Source organism: Mytilus trossulus, chromosome 2 (assembly GCF_036588685.1).
Source record: "Mytilus trossulus isolate FHL-02 chromosome 2, PNRI_Mtr1.1.1.hap1, whole genome shotgun sequence".
Classification (NCBI taxonomy): domain Eukaryota; kingdom Metazoa; phylum Mollusca; class Bivalvia; order Mytilida; family Mytilidae; genus Mytilus; species Mytilus trossulus.
Window position 1 is genome coordinate 4,152,483 of NC_086374.1, and position 18,758 is coordinate 4,171,240.

At 31.6% G+C, this 18,758-nt stretch overlaps 1 protein-coding gene across 1 annotated transcript; it reads left to right on the forward strand.

The window, feature by feature from the left end:
* Window positions 1-18,234, forward strand: LOC134704800 (calcitonin gene-related peptide type 1 receptor-like). Its single transcript, XM_063563583.1, has 14 exons — window positions 1-64; window positions 580-639; window positions 1,336-1,340; window positions 1,627-2,128; window positions 2,638-2,753; window positions 3,642-3,733; window positions 7,546-7,693; window positions 8,491-8,641; window positions 9,449-9,509; window positions 10,003-10,084; window positions 11,549-11,628; window positions 12,289-12,424; window positions 15,277-15,318; window positions 17,936-18,234. The coding sequence occupies exons 1-14, from the start codon at window positions 1-3 to the stop codon at window positions 18,194-18,196; spliced, it is 1,800 nt and encodes a 599-aa protein (XP_063419653.1). The 3' UTR covers window positions 18,197-18,234.
* Window positions 18,235-18,758: the final 524 nt, after the last annotated feature.

An 18,758-nucleotide genomic window follows, 5' to 3' on the forward strand; every position in this document is an offset into this window, starting at 1 on the left:
ATGTTATGTATGAATACGTTGCAGATAACATTAATGAAACATACAAAAATATCTGTTATACACGGTAAGTGATTTGTTATTACGACGGAACTATTGACTTAATAATAATAATTATAATGATAATTATCAAATGCACGAATGAATTAAATAATTATAAAAAAATATAACTCGACATCTAACTACCATAACAAAAAAAATGTACTCTTTTAAGTTCAAAGTTGTTCAACTTTATTTATTTTTTAAATTTGTCGCATTTATAAAAAAATTCTCATATGTGTTTTAAAGACGACATAAAATAGAAGAGGTCAAAATCTCTTCAATTTTTAGTATAGTTTCACTCTAAAATCACATCTCAATTTTCTAAAAGGAAATCCTAGGAAACATTTAAGCTTTTATCAAGCGCATATGATATTCATTCGTTTGATGTGTTTGAGATTTAGATTTTTGCCATTTGCTTATACATACTTTCCGTTTAGATTTTTCGGAGTTCGGTATTTTTGTTATTATACTCTTATATTAAGATAGTTGACGCAAAGGCGCTTTCCTTAATTATTTTAAATACAATACATTTTTTTTCAGATAGTCTTCGTAGAAAGAATGATAGTGATAGTGACTTTGATAATTATTCTGGAATACGTAGTAAGTAAGAAAACTATATTTTAAATAACATTATATGTAAGCGGTGTCAATTTCTATTGTTCATTCTTTTCGTGTGTCATTATGTAATGATTGAAAACTAGCTAACCCAACACAAATACAGCTCCAGGTGGATTAAAGGACGTTCCTAATTCACAGATTCAAATTATCAAAAAAAAAGTTGAATTATAAGTTGAGATTTTTTGTGCCATACTGAGGATCTGATTCAACCGATGTTTCCAGCTATAGTCTAGTTGTATCAAACAAGGGCCATGATATCAAATGAAAGTAAACGGAATTAATAAAATAAAAAAATTGGATGCCTTTTGCATATTTTTAAAAAGATTCACCGGCAACGAAAACTTCTAAAACCTTAAAAAAATTACTTAGAGTTCCAAACTAGAATGATTATTGAAAACGTGAAACTGGTTTTGAATATTTGCAAAACATTCCAAAATAAAACAGAACAGTTCACATACTAAATATTGAATGTAAAAGATGGGCGAAAGATAACAAAGGGACAGTATAACTAATAAATTTAAAACAAACTGACAACGTCATGGCTAAAAATAAAAAGGACAAACACAAATAGTCGTACACATGACACAACAACCAAAAACTAGGGGTGATCTCAGCTATATTCTTTCAGTCTAATTTTATTATATTGAAAACAACTATTATGTGCTTTTGTATGTAAAGTTATGGTAAATCAAAGATATTCTTATTTCACTTTTGTCATGTTGTGTCCTTTTATAGTCGACTGGCCGGTATGAGTTTCCATATGGTTGAAGTCCGAAAAGTGGCCTTTAGTTGCTTATATTCACTTCGTTTTGAAAAATGTGGGATAGTTGTCTCATTGGCATTTATACCACATTCCCTCATGCGTGTATGATATAATATGATATAATTACTTTAGGGGACCAATTTGTAGGAGCTGGTCGTACATGATCCCCATTAAAAATAATCATGAAATTGAATTATCTTTTGTAGGTAATTGTCAGTCCTCTACAAGACAGACGGAGAAAACCGGGAAACTGTCGCGATAGAGATGGTATAATACTGCCAATATCAGAATTTGAGATATCGACGTGTGCAATGTGTTACTTCTATCTGATAAAAGAAAATCCCAAGTTGTTTCCAGTAAAGCAATGCAGCGCTTCTAATAGTAAAACGGTTTGTCTAATGGAAAAGAATAAAAACAATAACATGAATTACTGTCATTGTCCTTCAATAAACAATGCAAGCTCTTTGATTTACATTGATAATTCTATTGGAAAAGAGAAGCTATCCAAACAATGGCATCAGTGCTGTGAAGATGCAGCAAGTTGTTGTAATGCACAAACATATAGTGATGACATTGACAAAATGCCCGAAGATAGGGATGACGCATGTCCACACACCTGGGATGGGTGGATGTGTTGGAATAAAACTTTAAGGAAAACATCCGTGCACAACCAATGTCCGAGATTTTTGTCTTTGTCTGACTACAGAGGTACGTATCATAACCATTGAACAGAAATTGTATTTGTATTCGATGATATGTTGATACGCGTTCTTCTTTATCAAAAAAAGTAAAATTACAAAAATACTGAACTCCGAGGAAATTCAAAACGTTAAGTTCCTCATCAAATGGCAATTTTTAAATGTAGAAAATGGTAGATTGAACCTGGTTTTATAGCGCTACACCGTTCACTTGTATGACAGTCGCGTCAAATTCCATTATATTTAAAACAATGCGTGAACAAAGCAGACATATAAGTAAAATTGTCAAAATAGGGATACATAAAGGCAACAGTAGTATACCGCTGTTCAAAACTCATAAATCCATGGACAAAAAACAAAATCGGGGTAACAAACTAAAACCGAGGGAAACAACATCAATTTGTCACAATCTTTAATATAAGACCCAAGCAAGCAATATTTAACGACCACCTGAATGACAACAATAAGTCTGCCTGTTTGAAATAGAACAATAACTCTTGCAATTGAATTTTACAATAGAAAATGCAACTAAAGTTTGCACTGGGAATGGTACGTGGTGGGTTGACCCAGAGACTCTCCAAGAAAGAACAGATTATTCTAAATGCCTCTCGCAGGATGCTTTACAACGTCTGAAGGTACAATTCAATATTCTTTTTAACAAACTACAAATGTGTATGCATATTCTATGTTCAATGCAAATCTTACCGCGCGCTCAAAGAAAGGAAGATAGTTGATCTTTCAATATATAGTTAGTCACAAAAACAAATAACAATATGGCAAAAAATTAAATGACGAAAAGCCTCCAAAAAATTATACAGAAAATTATACGTTGCACATCATGAACTCCACAAAAAAAAAAGAAGAAAAAATTCATATGCTCAGTCAAGAGAAATTTACCAATGTTCAAAATAATTAAATCCATTTGAATATTAAATTTTTTTGGACATGGTAGAGGGTTTTAAATCGTGAAGAGGCTTCCTTGGTGTTGGCTTTATCCCAGTCAAAGAGATTTGCCATGGTTTAGGAACTGAGCATGTACGTTGTTGCAAATTACCATGCATATTATTAAATAAGATATCTTTGAGGGAAATTCTCGCTACATTGATGACCTGTTGGTGGCCTTCTGCTGTTGTTTTGTCTATCATGGTCGGGTTGTTGTTTTTTTGACACATTCCCCATTTCCATACTCAATTTTATTATGTATCCTAAACTTTAGTAACGTGGACATTAAATCGAAGACAGATTGATATACTTCTATAATCTGCCGAACTTTAAGATTTGCTGTAGGTTTGTGATGTCGATTACACTGTTTTATTTGGATATATATCGCAATCTTTCCTCGAAATGAAACTTGCATTAAACATTGAGGAATAACACAATCATAAGCTGCATCTCAACAAAGAATAAAACAAATCATGCATTATCCACGGGACTATTTACTAAAGTCGATGTTGAAATGCTCGGAGATTGAATGTCTAACAGCACAATGTAGCATACTTAAAAATATTTCTTAAATATTTCAGTTTCATAAGATTTCAACAATAGTGAGCCTTTCTATCAATGCCTTTGGAATTTCTTTGCTGATTCCTGCAATAATCGTTTTCGTACTTTACAGGTAACAAAATTTACATGAGTTAACTTTTATTCAAAATTAAATAGTTAAACAGTATTAAACTATTAAAACATGTTTTATCTCTCGCCATGTGCACAGAATGACGTCATCAAATGTAATCGGACTGATTTGTTACATAACGGTCCATAGCATAAACAAGTTTAAACAAAAATTCAGGAATCCAAGATACATTAAAAAGGGTGAAGTCTACGACGAGGCTGTTTTTATAAAGACATTGACTATCCATCTTGTAAGTCCATATATATATATATATGTCAATATATGCTGACAGAAGCTACGAATGGAAAACAAATGTCCTATAACTGAATTGGTACAAGGATTTTCCAATAAAAATGGTGTGTCAAACCTTGTTTTATAGCTAGCTAAACCTCCATCAAATAATAAGTATGACAGTTGTTTATAGTTCCTTTATATTGAAAAAATTGGGTGAGCAAACCAAACAGAAATAATTGGTAAATGCGACAATAATTGGGATCCAACAGCCAAAACTGTGTTAACATATATACAAATTATACAACTGACTAACAAATCCAAAAAAAATTAACAAATAAATCTGGCAAACTAACCAATAAAATAATATTTTGTAGTTTATAGTTACTGCAGTAAATTCAAACTATGCCATACTAGTATACATTTTTTCGATACAGTACAAAGTAAGTAACATATGAAAACAAGGGTAATCAAAATGAAAACGACAATATAAAAAGATCATGCGTTCGAATCACACCTTTTTACTCACCTAAACCCTCCCCAAAAAAACCCACTCCGAAGTCTGGATTTACAAATACCAAGCCACGTCAAGAATATAAGGACCAAAAGGAACAATAGTACAAAGACAAATTCTTGAAGTAAATAAAACAAGACAGAACAGTATGTACTCCTAATTTAACAAAACTATGTCCACAATGAAAGAGGGTCTTCAGAAATACTGTGAAATTGTTCTTTCGAGTTGTGGTATTAATTATATGTAGATTCTAAAACAAACTTATAAACAAAAATCTGAAAACTTTAAATTTCGATCCTTATTTGCAATTTATATTATCAAAACTTTGATTTTTCAACCTTGTATACCACCATTCCTTTGTGAATTTAAACAAGAGGCTCTCAAGAGCCTGAATCGCTCACCTTAATTTTTTTGGTTAAATCTCTCATCATTGATTATTTTGGGTTTTCAATTTATTTAAATGTTCTTTGAATCGTCCTATTTTCTTCAAAAGCAAAAAAAAAATCATTTTCTCCTGTGTTCTATTTTAGCCATGTTTCTTGACATACAAGGAAATAAAATATAAAATTTATACTAGATACTCTGAAACTCATTTAGCCTAAGTTTGGCTGAAATTGATACAGCAGTTTCAAAGGAGAATATTTTTTAAAGTAAGTCAACATGATGAACAAATTGTGAAAAAAGTCTTTAAAGGGCAATAACTCCTTAAGGGGTCAATTGACAATTTTGGTCAAATTGACTTATTTGTAGATCTTACTTTGCTTAACATTTTTGCTATTTTAAAACAGTTTATCTGTATCTATAATAATATTCAAGATAATAACCAAAAACTGCAAAATTTCTTTAAAATCATCAATTCAGGGGCATTATACCTGAAAAATCAGTCACCCACAATTCGTCTGAAAATTTCAGGACAGGTAGACCTTGACCTAATAAATACTTTAACTGCTTGTCTTATTTGCTCTAAATGCTGGAGTTTTTGAGATATAAGCCAAAAACTGCATTTCACCCTGTGTTCTATTTGTAGCCATGACGGCCATGTTTTTTGACGAAATAGAAAATACAACACAAACTTTATTTTATACACCCTACTGATCATTCAGGTGAAGTTTGGTTGAATTTGGTTGAGTAGCTTTAGAGGAGAAAATTTTTTAAAGTTGGCAAATATGAACAAATTGTGAAAAATTGTCATTAAAGGACAATAACCCGGGGTCAATTGACAATTTTGGTCATATTAACTTATTTGTAGATCTTACTTTGCTGATCATTTTTGCTCTTTACAGTTTATCTTTATCTATAATAATATTCAAGATAATGACAAAAAACTGCAAAATTTCATTAAAATTACCAATTAAGTGGCAGCAATGGCTTGTTTGATTCATCTGAAAATTTCAGGGCTGATAGATCTTGACCTAATGAACATTTTTACCACAGTCAGATTTGCTCTAAATGCTTTCGTTTTTAAGATATAAGCCAAAAACTGCATATCGAAGCACAAACATTGTGCAGGATAATCTAAGGAACAATCATGCTAAGTTTCATCCAAATACATTCAGTAGTTTCAGAGGAGAAGCTGTTTGAAAAATTGTTTACGACGACAGACGACGACGACGACGACGACGACGACGGACGCCAAGTGATGAGAAAAGCTCACATTTTCTTTTAGGAAAGGTGAGATAAAAAGTCGTCTAAAAGAAATAAGGCTCAACGCCTTTCAATATAAAAATGAAACATACGATAGTAATGATTACTTTGGGATACCATACGACATATTTTGTTAATAGTGAACAAAAAGATAATACTTGTTACAAAGAGGAACAAGTGGTCACTATGCTGGAGTTTTTATTTATTGACAACATTATTGTTGAATTTGGATGTAAACTTTTTCAACAAATTGTCGGCATTCCTATGCGAAAGAACTGTACGCCTCTTCTTGTTGACCTCTTCTTAATTATACAATTTCACATGAGTATGAGTTCCTTCAGACACTTGTCAAAAACACGAAAATCAAATAAGCTATATCATTTATTTTCACATTCAGATATTTTGATGACGTTATTTCATTAAAGTACCATGATTATAATTTAGTACGCCAGACGCGCGTTTCGTCTACATAAGACTCATCAGTGACGCTCATATCAAAATATTTTAAAAGCCAAACAAGTACAAGGTTGAAGAGCATTGAAGATCAAATAACCTTTTGATAAATATTCGATATCAATTTTACAAATAATACTTGATGGTCTTGAAGTATAGATTTTAGATACTGACGTTGTTTACCATATTAAACTCGTGCTATAGTGTTCTTGTATTTGATTATCAACCTTTACTGATTTGTCCGTTTTTGGTAATATCCTTTTGGCTTATCTCGTTACTTATGCATCCCGCAAATGTGATGTTGTGCTGGGGAATTGTTTCTGTTTTCCATGTTTTCCATGTTTGTTTATGTGCTTTGTCTATCTACAATTTCGTTTTTCTTTGTTGACATATTTTGTTTTTCTATTGAGTAAATTCTTAGTTGACTGCTGTTTTTTTTACCTTTTTTAATTTTTTACCTTTTATATCTTTTTTGTTTTGTTCAGAATTGTTGCCAATATAATGTTACATGCGACTGGCTTGCAAGTAGAAGGTTTAGCTAGCTATACAACTAGTCTTTATTTACAATTTTCTACATAGAGACATGCCTATACCAAGTCAGGAATATGACAGTTGTTTTCGATTTGTTTGATGTATTTGAGATTTTGATTTTGCCATTTGATAAGGGACCTTCTGATTTGAGTTTTTCTTGGAGTTCGATATTTTTGTTAGTTTACTTTTACTCTTATCTTGGTTTATACTAAATACATAATTTTATGTCGTTTTTTCTTGTCATTAACACAAATGACCAAAAATTGAGTAACCAATACATTTTATCACAAAAAATGTTTTAACCCATTGGAAACATCAATCAAAGACTTTTCAATGGTTACGACATCACCACAATGATTGATGACCTAACAGTCTCAAATATATTCTTAAGTATTTAACTAAAAAAAAATTATTGGTTTTTCATTTTTTTTTCATTTTCCAGGAATTTACGCCGTCAAAATAGAATCAAACTTCACATTAACCTGTTCCTTTCTTTACTCTTGTGTGGACTAACTGTCATGTGTTGGGACGTCATGATCAAATACAACAGAATTGTAAACCAACAAGACGATCTTGTACAATATAATCAGGTAATAAAAAGATGTAAAACATTTTAGAATTATGTATATAATATGTACGAAATTGACTTATCTTTCATTTTATCAGCATCCTATTGTTGTTTCCGCCTCTGATGAGGTATATAAATTGTACAATAAAAACAACACGTCATACATTTCAGGCATATGATATGTTTTTTCTGGATTTACCTTCATCAGGAACGCTCAAACTGAATATTTTAAAGCAAGGGATGTATAATAGCCGAAACGGTTCAAACAGCTACAGGACTTAAAAAGACAAAAATAAAGGGAAAAGTCTATCTTTGCCTAGTGGAGATGAAACCTTATTTTAAATACTGAACTCCGATGAAAATCTAAAACGGAAAGTCCCTTATCAAACGGTAAAATCAAAAGCACCAACACATCAAACAAATGGATAACAACTGTCATATTCCTGACTTGGTACAGGCATTTTCCGATGTAGAATACGGTCGATGAAACCTGATTTTAAATATACCAAACCTCTCACTTGTTTTTCAGTCGTATACAATTACATTATATCGACGTTCTAACAACTGAATTGTTGATAAAATCAGGGGATGAAAGTCCACTTCCAGAGGTATCAACCCTGTAACAAGTGAAAACAGCATGATATATTTCATGATTCGAAGCACTTTTCGGGAAGTACCTTTATCGGTAATGCTTAAATCCGTATACGAAAACTCTCGTAACAACCAATTATTAATCCCTTATAAATATTTGAATCACATTGAAAAAAGGAACTTGATTTCATTTTTATTTACTTATAAATTTTGTTACTTTTTTTGCAGCATGGGTGCAAACTATTAAACATGATAGAGCACTATTTTCGATCTACAACTTATTATTGGATGTTGTGTGAGGGTTTTTATCTGCACCGACTGCTATTGAACGCATTTGTTCCTCCAAAGCGATTAATAGGATACTACATCACAGGATGGGGTAAGCTTGTAGGACATTTCAGGATGGGGTAAATTTGTAGTAGATTTCATGATGGGGTAAGTTTGTAGTACATTTCATGAAGGGGTAAATTTATAAGACATTAAAGGATGGAGTAAATTTGCTGGACTTTTATTGCTATATTATTATAAAAGAGGGACGAAAGATACGGGTCTCGAGGCCAATACAGCAAACCTTGAATCTATACCAGTGCCAATACAGAAACAGCCAGTTAATAACACTATAATATTAGTGAGTCCTCTCATTTTACAAACGTAGTAAATGCCATTATAGTGATAACTAATGTGAACTGCATCTTCCTCTCATTCAATATTTGAGTTCCTCTTACCACACTTACACAGACCGCAATCGACCAACTCCCGTTTTTTGAGGAAAGAGTCACTCTGGAAAGATTTTGGACAAGAAAATTGAAAACGTTTGCCTTAAATTGGATCAATCAAAAATTGTGGTTTGTTTAAGTAGGGCAGTGTATCATGTTGGGTTCATATATACACAGCCTTGTTCTTAATATGCCAGAACATTTAAAGTTTAAGAATAACTAAAGCGGTGTTTTAATTATTCATTGATATTTATACTTTTTTTTAACTGATTGGTTGCCTTATGGTGTGTATATGGTTATAATGATAAAATATCTAAAGTCCAACGATTAGCATAAAAAGTAAAACGGAAAAGTTGTTTGACTTTACGATTTGTCGAACATTGCAGCAAATGAAAACATGTCTAGATAACACGAATCGAACGACTTCAATTGCAAAATATTTAAATCTGCATTTGTTTTATTTTTTTCAGGAATGCCATTCATAACAGCCTTGATATATGCAGTGCTGCGAATTAGTTTGTTTGATAACAGGTAAAGGATAAAAGTTGTGAAATATGTCCTCAATATTTTCCTCAAAGTTTTTTTGTTTTGTTATCCTTCTTTTCACGAAATATCTCATAGGGTTATTAAAATTAATTTGTATGAATGCATTGAAGGCGATATGGGATTGGGATTTACGTTAATCAAACGAAACAAAAATACACAAAGCTTGTTTAAGTAAAAATCCGTCCTTACAAGTATTTGATTTTGTCTCAATATGGCCGCTCAAACTGATTTAAAAGTTCCACTGAAGCACACAGTTACCGGGTATATTTTACAAATTATCATACATAGCACGACAATTGTACTTTAATCTACGGAAACACTGTTTATGCACTTCAACATTCACAGTTATATAACTATACGTCACAAAAACATTGCAGTGAAATACCTATGAAAAAGGAAAAGTGTTCGGTTGAATTGCAGAGTAGATATACATAGTGGTGACTAAAGTCTAATCATTAATATGATGCTATTATTTCAGTGATTGTTGGATAGACCCAGTAACTGGCAAGTACCACGGTCTAGAATGGATACTGTTTGCACCAACTATATTGTGCATCATTGTATGTTGTTTTGAGTTTTATTTACAAACACAAACTTTTAATTGAGATATTATTGGAACTTTCCATATTCATCTTCAAAAAAGACTTTTAAAATGTATATAGGTACAACGTTTGTTACAATTTAACACTATTCAGAAGAAGGCTTACATTAACGGGAATAGGGGATATTCACACATTAAAATTAGACAACAATCAAAACGAAAACAATAGTAAGCAAGGGTACCTAATACGACTTAGCTCTAAATAACTCTTAATCTCCATGTGGAAGAGTGAATATGTTGAGTTCAATAAACAAAATATCTAATTACTTTGAGGATTTTGTTTTAGTATTTAGTTTTTGTGTATACACAATTTGCTTTTTGAATATAATACGAGAAGATTAAACTTTTTAGCATCCTTGAAATTGCTGCATAAGTTCAACTACCTCCATTTTGTGAATACTATTGTTAAAAAAGGACGTTTTTTTTGTGTTTTTTTTATAAATATGCATGTTGATAACATCTTTGTTTCAATAAATGCGTTGAAAGTACGGTTAATTTGAACAGAAGCATGACAAATATCATTGTACACAAAATGATTGTGAATTTGTATAATTTTTCAAATTGTCTTCAACAGCATGATTTATACATTACCTTATGATTTAAATTTCATTGTTGTTGAAAACTGTTTTGTTCTTTAATTTTGAAATGTTTGACTTACTGATTATATGCCGTTTTGTGACAAACTTCCCCGTTTTATTCATGTTATTGTTTAAAAGCAGTTCTTGAAGAACCATATTATTTTAATGATGTCGTTTTTGTTTTTTTCAAAATTTGATTTATCATGCATCAAGAGTGCCATCAAAATTATTTTTTCGACAAATAAGGATATATGCACCAATGCACCAAATAAAAGTATTAAAAAGGGAGACGCAGTATAAATGCCACTGAGACAATGATTAAAAAATACCATATGACAAGTAAGTGAACACTGGTAAGTCACCCTACGGCCTTCAACAATGAACACAAAACATTGACCAAACCGTAAAGTAATGTAAGAATACAGTTTAACAATATGTGAAACAATTCAAAAGGACAAGCCAATTGTCCCATTTATACTGAAATATTGATAATGAGATATGGAAGATTGCAACCTATGTTAGGCTAGGTTAAATCTAAAACCAAGGAAAGTAAATAAAAAAGAGAGATTTCATTTGACTGGAAATAAGTATGTAATATGTAGCGCAAAACATAGTTATTTATTATAACAAACTATTTAAAAGTTTTAGATCATTGTAGCATACGTAAAACTAATCTTCTAACTCATTTCTTCCGTGAAACAGATGGATATGGTCACAAGAGCCATACTTAATTTGAAATCAATCAAACCACTTCTTTTCCTCTTCATAATGATTGCTTTATTTAGCAAATGTAATTAAGAAGTCAAATTATTAAGGCATTTATATGTTACAGTTACTCGTTGCAGATTAATGTGTTTTTCCTTTTGAACATTCTTCGAGTACTGGTACGACAGCTTTCTCATCCTAATGAACCTAAAACTTACAGGTAAGTTTGAAATCACAATTTTCTTATCAGTACATTTAGGTATGTAGAAATTGCAATTTAAATACTGGTTATTTTTTTTATTCTCAGCACAGCTTTTATCGCATTGACTTGTCGTTATAAAACTCGGGAGAATAATTAAAAGTTAGAAATAAAGAATGCATAGCTCTTACTGATTGTATGGTGTATATGCAGCGTTAGATTTAATTAGTTTGGCCTTGATCAGCAATAGAATGATAAATAAGTTGTCGATATGTTCATATAGAGCAGAAAAATTTACCAATTTATATGTTACTCTGCCAAACCAAGTTCAAAGTATAAGACTGGCGATTTTTTGTTTGTTCACGATGTCAATAAAACTGCACATTATGTCTATTAAATAATAAAATTCTCAATAAAATTTCTAAAAAAAAATCTTGAATAGTTTAATAGTTATTAACTGAATCGTTGTAAGAAATATGCGGTATATCCGTAAGATTCTATGATTTAGGTTTGATTAAAAATAAAATTTGTTGAACTATAATCATAACAATACGAATAATGAGCTTTCGAATGGTAACTTACAGTCTTTATAAAAAGTATAAGTCGAATATTGATACAAACTTAAACATATGAATTCAGCTTTACTTAAATATCATTTATTTATCCAAACAATCGTTTCAGAAAAGCTGTGAAGGCAACACTTATACTGATACCGCTCTTGGGAGTTCACCAATTCTTCACTATTTACAGACCTCGTCCTGGTGACGATGGGTACTACGCAATGACAATGACAGCAGCAGTTATTTATAATTCACAGGTACGTATATATAACTAGATGTGTCAAAGCGACACGGTTGTCCCTGTCTTGAAAAATCTGCAATTTCAATAACACATTTGGACACAAACATGATGGTAGTCTAACATTCCAAACATCAGCTCAAAATCTGGAGGCGTATAGAACGTTTGTTTAACTGTCCTTTTCAACAATTTTCAAAGTTGTAAACCTTTAATTTTTGCAAAAATTAGTGAAACTTAAAATTGATCTGCAACTCTTCATGTTTAGCTCACATACCAAAAATCAGCGCAATATCTGAAAGCATTTAGAAAAAAGGTCCGTATAACTGTGATTTTCAAAAATTTATCCAAAGCCCGAAATTACAGCAAAAAGCTGAGCGGAACGAAAGTTAAACTTGATCTGTAACTCATCATGAGAAACTCACATACCTGAAAAACCAGCCCAATATCCATGAGCGTTTAGAAAAAAGGCCGTTTAACTGTGATTTTCAACAATTTATCAAAGTCCAAAGCCCGTAATTTCGGCAAAAATTAGCGGAGCGGAACGAAACTAAAACTTGATATGTAACTTATCATGGTTAACTCACATAACAAATCAGCCCAATGTCTGAAGGCGTTTAAAAAAACCTCCGAATAACGGTTTGTTGCGGATTGACGGAATTACTAAATGACGGACAAGGGTAAAACTATATGACACCGACAACTTTGTTGCGGGGCCATAAAAAAGATGTGGAAGGATTACCAATGTGACATCTCTCCACAAGAGACCAAATGACACAAATTGGGATTTTGAAGTATTTTTTCTTTTCTTTAGTGTCGTTTGTTCGGCATGATAGTTCAGATATAAGAAAACGATAAAACTCTTACATTATTATTAACGAAGAACACAATATTCGTCTCTTATTAAATTCTACTTACTAATGGGAAAATATATCATATATGTGGTCAGTGTATAACAGTACATCATACGAACAAACTATAAAAATCAGCTGAAAACAGCTATCTATCTTCATCAGATCGAATCAAAGCACACAATAAATAACAATGTTGTACCATCTATCGGTAGATTAAAGTCACGCCCATTCCGAATACATTATTCTCGACCATTGAGCTCTTGAACTCTTCAATTTGGAGGTAAAACACGGTAGGAACAGAGGAACTTCTATTAGTCGATTAAAAACATTCAAATTGTCACTAAATATAGTCGTATGTTTAGGGATGAAAAGACTTGTTGCACAATAAGCGCGTTGGAATTGTTTACATACACTTTCTACATGTACACGTGTTCATGCTATAGGCGCTTTTTTATTGGATGCAGTGAGTTTCGACTGCAACCAATGAAAATCATTACCTTGTGTCTCTGAAGTTCTATCTCAATCTTCCAAGGATGGAGAGGAGGGAAGTGAATCGTAACCCGTAGCAAAGATGAGTTACTGAAAGCTCGTGCAATGCCCATAGGACTAATAAGAAATCTTGTGAATAAGACTGACTAGAATATCAATCATATCACTTCCAACACCCATTAGTGTAAAGACATCATTAACAGATAAAAAACCGAACAAATTGTGAAACAGTGAATGACGGTTCACATATGTATCACACAAATATTAATTTCGGTTTAAATACCGAAAAAAATCAACATGTTTACCGATGAAACATTATTCAAAGATCTAGTTACAAATCTGAATAAGCAACATTTAGAATAAGATGATTCAAGAATCTATAGGTTAGCCAGAATCGTGTCTCAATTTACGTGCTAGGTTAATAATATCACCGTAAACTTTAGGATGTGCTATAGCAAACAATAAAAAGCCACAAGAAGAGAAATGTGAAGCAATTCTAAAGAAAAAAACCAAATTCCTGATTTACTATAAAGCAATAAACAAAAGACAGATACCACCGACAGCAACCATAAACAATCACTGATTTACAGGCTCAAGACTTGGAACAGGCATATATACAGAATTTGACGATGTTAAACATGGTTGTGAGTGTTGAACCCACCAATAACCTCGGAGAGTGGATTAACACCATAACATGAACAGTATACTGTAAACAATTTTTGGTAATGGCTTGAATATTTAATTTGGCACAACACTAAAATACCAACATATAACTAGTAACTAATAGTGTCAGTCAAGTGCCTATGCAGAATTGTTTTTTTTTTGTTTGAATTTTTTGAAATACTAAGTCTATTCTACCTCAGGCATAGATTACCTAAGCTGTATTTGGCAACACTTTTAGGAATTTTAGATCTCAATGTTCGTTCTCTTTTTTTTTTTTTTTTTTTTTTAACTTTTTTGGATTCGAGCGTCACTGATGAGTCTTTTGTAGACGAAACGCGCGTCTGGCGTATATATAAAATTTAGTCTTGGTATCTATGATGAGTTTATTATACACTATCGTACCGAGTCGTCAAATGTCAACTTTGCACAAACTGATACCTCAAATGAATGATTGACATGTGTATTTACAATTTTGAATAAAGGCAACAGTAATATACCGCTGGTCGAAAGTCATAAATCAATTGAGATAAAACAAATCCGGGCTACTTAAACCGAGGGGAATACTTTAACTTTAAAAGGAAAACAACGAAACAACAGAAACACTAAAGAGCAAAAAAAACAACCTACAATGTACCACACACAGAAAAAAAACTATAAGATAACAACTACCATTTTCCCGACTTGGTACAGGACAAAAAAATGGTGGATTGAACCTGGTTTTGTGGCGAGCCGAACCTCGCATCAACAACAAAATGAAGACGTTTTCGATGTGAATACAAGACCCTTTATTGGCACAAAGCCGTTGTATCAAATATATACAACCTCTTTTAGGAATTGGATTTTATGTTTTTTTTTTATTATATTACAGGCAATTTTAATATCCTTCATTTTCTTCTATTTTAACTCGGAGGTAAGTAAAATATAAAAAAAAAGATATTCCAATTTCATTTGATCTAAACCCATCAAGCTCGATGATCCGATAAGACTGTTTCAGTAACTATTAATCTATATTTATTATATCCGTTAGTTATATCACAAAACTGTTAATTAAACTATGTGTTCAACAGACAGGTAATACATTTAGGTATGCACAGATAGGTACCCCATTTCTTTTGTTCTTTTTCTATAAGATAAGGTATTACATCAAATTCAATAACTATGGTTAATGTACTTTGTCATTTACGGATTTGGGTAATAATGTTTGTCAAAAATCCTATCAAATTAATTTGCATCTTGTTTTTGAATTTAGTATAGGCGATTACACAATGTGTACGGATAGTTGAAAATTAACACATACCCATGAATGAAGTTGATCTTGTTTTTTTTCGGAAAACAAACTACTCCAAATTGCTATTGTATAATGTTTATGTAATAGCTTAAGTACAGTTAAGGCTGATATACTCAGGTAAAAACTGAGGAAATGAGAGAAGAGTAATCGTCAGTGATACAGAAACCTGAAGACGTAAGGGGACGACCATTTCATATTCTGGGGGGGGGGGGGGGGGGGGGGGGGGGGAGGGGCAGGAGGATTTGTTTTTGTTCGGTTATTTATTTTTGTAAACTGAGAGGACAGATTATTCATTTTCTGCACTATTGAAGCAAGATTTGTCATTTTCATTAAAGCAAGGGACTGATTATTCATTTTCACAACTATATTTATGATATTCGAAAACATACAATTTTAAAAATATTTGTTAATTATGAATAATACATGTACAGTCAAGATATTGTGTATCATTTAATAAAAATTAATCATTATCCCCTGCAGAAATTTCAAGATTCAAGATTTTATTCATAACTTCAGACACATACTTGTGTACAAGAGGACAATATATACAAACATATTAAGATAATACATAGTGAGACAGGACAAACAATACACAAATACATAGTATATTATAAAAAACAATTGGTATAATTAGATTAAGTATTTTATACTTTTCTTTGAAAAGAATCATTTATATACCCAAGGAATTGTATATTTAAATATATAATTCCTTAATATACCCAACCAATATACATGTATTGCATACTTACAATGTACATAGTATTAAAGTTTGTTTTTACCGTTTACGTAGCCTTTTCAAAACTATTGTCAAATAAATTTTGCCCAGCGGAGCGAGGCGAAAATTTGTTTGAAGGGTTTTGGAACCGCTGAAGGCCCAAGAAGCTAAAGACCTGCTGAGTTATTTATTTTTAATACATTTCAAGTCAGGTAATTTATTTTCAAACTACCAAAGAACAAACCATTTATTTTTGTAATTATCAAGGCTGAGTTATTTATTTTCAAAATCCTCCTGCCCCCCCCCCCCCCCCCCCCAGAATATCAAATGGTCGTCCCCTAATGAACCAAAAATGCTTATAGAGGTTAATTATCATACAATCGTTAACAACAGACAAGATTCCATACAATATGGAAAGCTTTCGGTCATCAGTAGTCTTAAAAGATGCGCGTGAATTAAACAAAAACAAACGAGTCTAAATTGAAAACTACGTTCAAACCTATGATTGCGTTGGATAAAAACCGCAATTTTTATACGTGTGCATGTAAAACAAATTTCGTTGTAGAAGCGTCTAAAAACAGCACAACCAACCTTTTTTTTTTACATAAGACCAAAAAAATTGAAAAAGTAAATTTAAACAAAACGCATTTGACTAACAGGTCGAACAACTGATGTTCTTCAAATATATTTATATATATATATATATATATGCTTGAGTAGATGAAGTATATATACAAATGTAAAATACACCTCCTAAATGGTAACGATTTAGGTAGTTTAAATTAAATATTAAATGGAAATAAGATGCTTAAATCATCAAGGCAATAAAAGAGACATTTGGTTCCCGTTCATTTGTTTGGAAAACTCTAATTTTTTCCTAAAAAAGAAATGGGGATAATATTGTCTTTTTTATTCCTACTGAAATAATGTTGTATGAAATATTACATTAGTTTACCTTAGATTTGACTCTCAATGTAAAAACTACTTCTCTCTTAGATTTAAGTGGTAGTTTTCAACCTGAAATCAATCGATCACAAAATACAGACGAAAAATGAGGAATTTTCATAGATAGAAAATGGGGTCAAATTTATATCATGTAATGAACCAAAGGAACATTTAAAAGCAATAATCAAAATATGTATTTAACAATCATAAAAGATGCAAAATGGTCATTTCGATGAACATACAGATCTTTTCCTTATCTTTGCTTAACACAATCTGATTACACCTCGTTGTTAACCCGTAACTATACCAAGAAGTTAAGTCTGCTTTTCATTAAGGGTTTGCAGCTTCAGCTTTTTTAATAGAAGCCGTAGTAGTTATCATTAACTAAAGATAAAACAGATGAGTTCACCAAAAACCAAATTTGAAAAGCTACTTAGGTTATAGACATTCTTGTTAAAACAACCTTTTCAATGAGAAATAAAAACAAAATCACCTTTTTAATGAGAAATAAAAACAAAAACAACTTTTCAATGAGAAATAAAAACAAACACAACTAGTTTAAACTTTTCTTCTCTTTAGGTTTTGTCAAATCTTAGAACCAGCTTGTATCGACGACGACAATCAGCTATACTTGAAAGAAAAAGTCTTACGTCTACGCTCAACTCTAGACGATCATCGGCAGTCTCAGCAGGACCAAACACCATCCAGATCTACGAAGGAATTCCATCTGATTTGTTATGTAATGCTAACAATAATGGAAACAATCATTTTCTACCTACACGATTATCAAATGGTGTTTTTAATCATGGATTCGTTGACATTGAAACAACTCATTTGTAGCATCCTTTCTTGACAATTAACTTGTTTCCTTTAGTACATGTATGAAGACTTTTATAAATCACACCTTTTGTAATGTATTGATTTTAATATTCATTTGATTCCGGTAAATAATATACTTTTGACATGACTTACTTTTATAAAAACGATTTCAATCTTTAATAACTATATTAAAACTCGTGGCGGATGAAATTTTAATCCAAGAACTACCTCATTATTTCTATTCAATTCTTTTCATCAAAAATTCTTAACTGTTTGAAGAAATTATGAATTATGAATTACACAAATTACAATTTAAATTAATCTGCACAAATAAGATGAAGAAACAAGCAACAATTGCTTATATTAATCATATTGACGCTTCATATTAATGGAGTCTGTTTTTGTTAATTTAAAAAAAAGTTATTAAGCTTCTATCAAGATAAAAATTGACAATACACTATTATGAGGTTTGAGCATCGGTAAACTACCATTCTGAGGTTTGAGCATCGGTAAACTACTGTTATGAGGTTTTAGCATAGGCAAAAAATACTGTTATCAGGTTTGAACATCGGTTAACTACTGT

Coding starts and splice junctions, on each gene's coding strand:
- LOC134704800 (XM_063563583.1), top strand. CDS start 1: ATGTTATGTATGAATACGTTGCAGATAACATTAATGAAACATACAAAA. Junction 2,754..3,641: donor ATGCTTTACAACGTCTGAAG/GTACAATTCAAT, acceptor TAAATATTTCAG/TTTCATAAGATTTCAACAAT. Junction 15,319..17,935: donor TCTTCTATTTTAACTCGGAG/GTAAGTAAAATA, acceptor TCTTCTCTTTAG/GTTTTGTCAAATCTTAGAAC.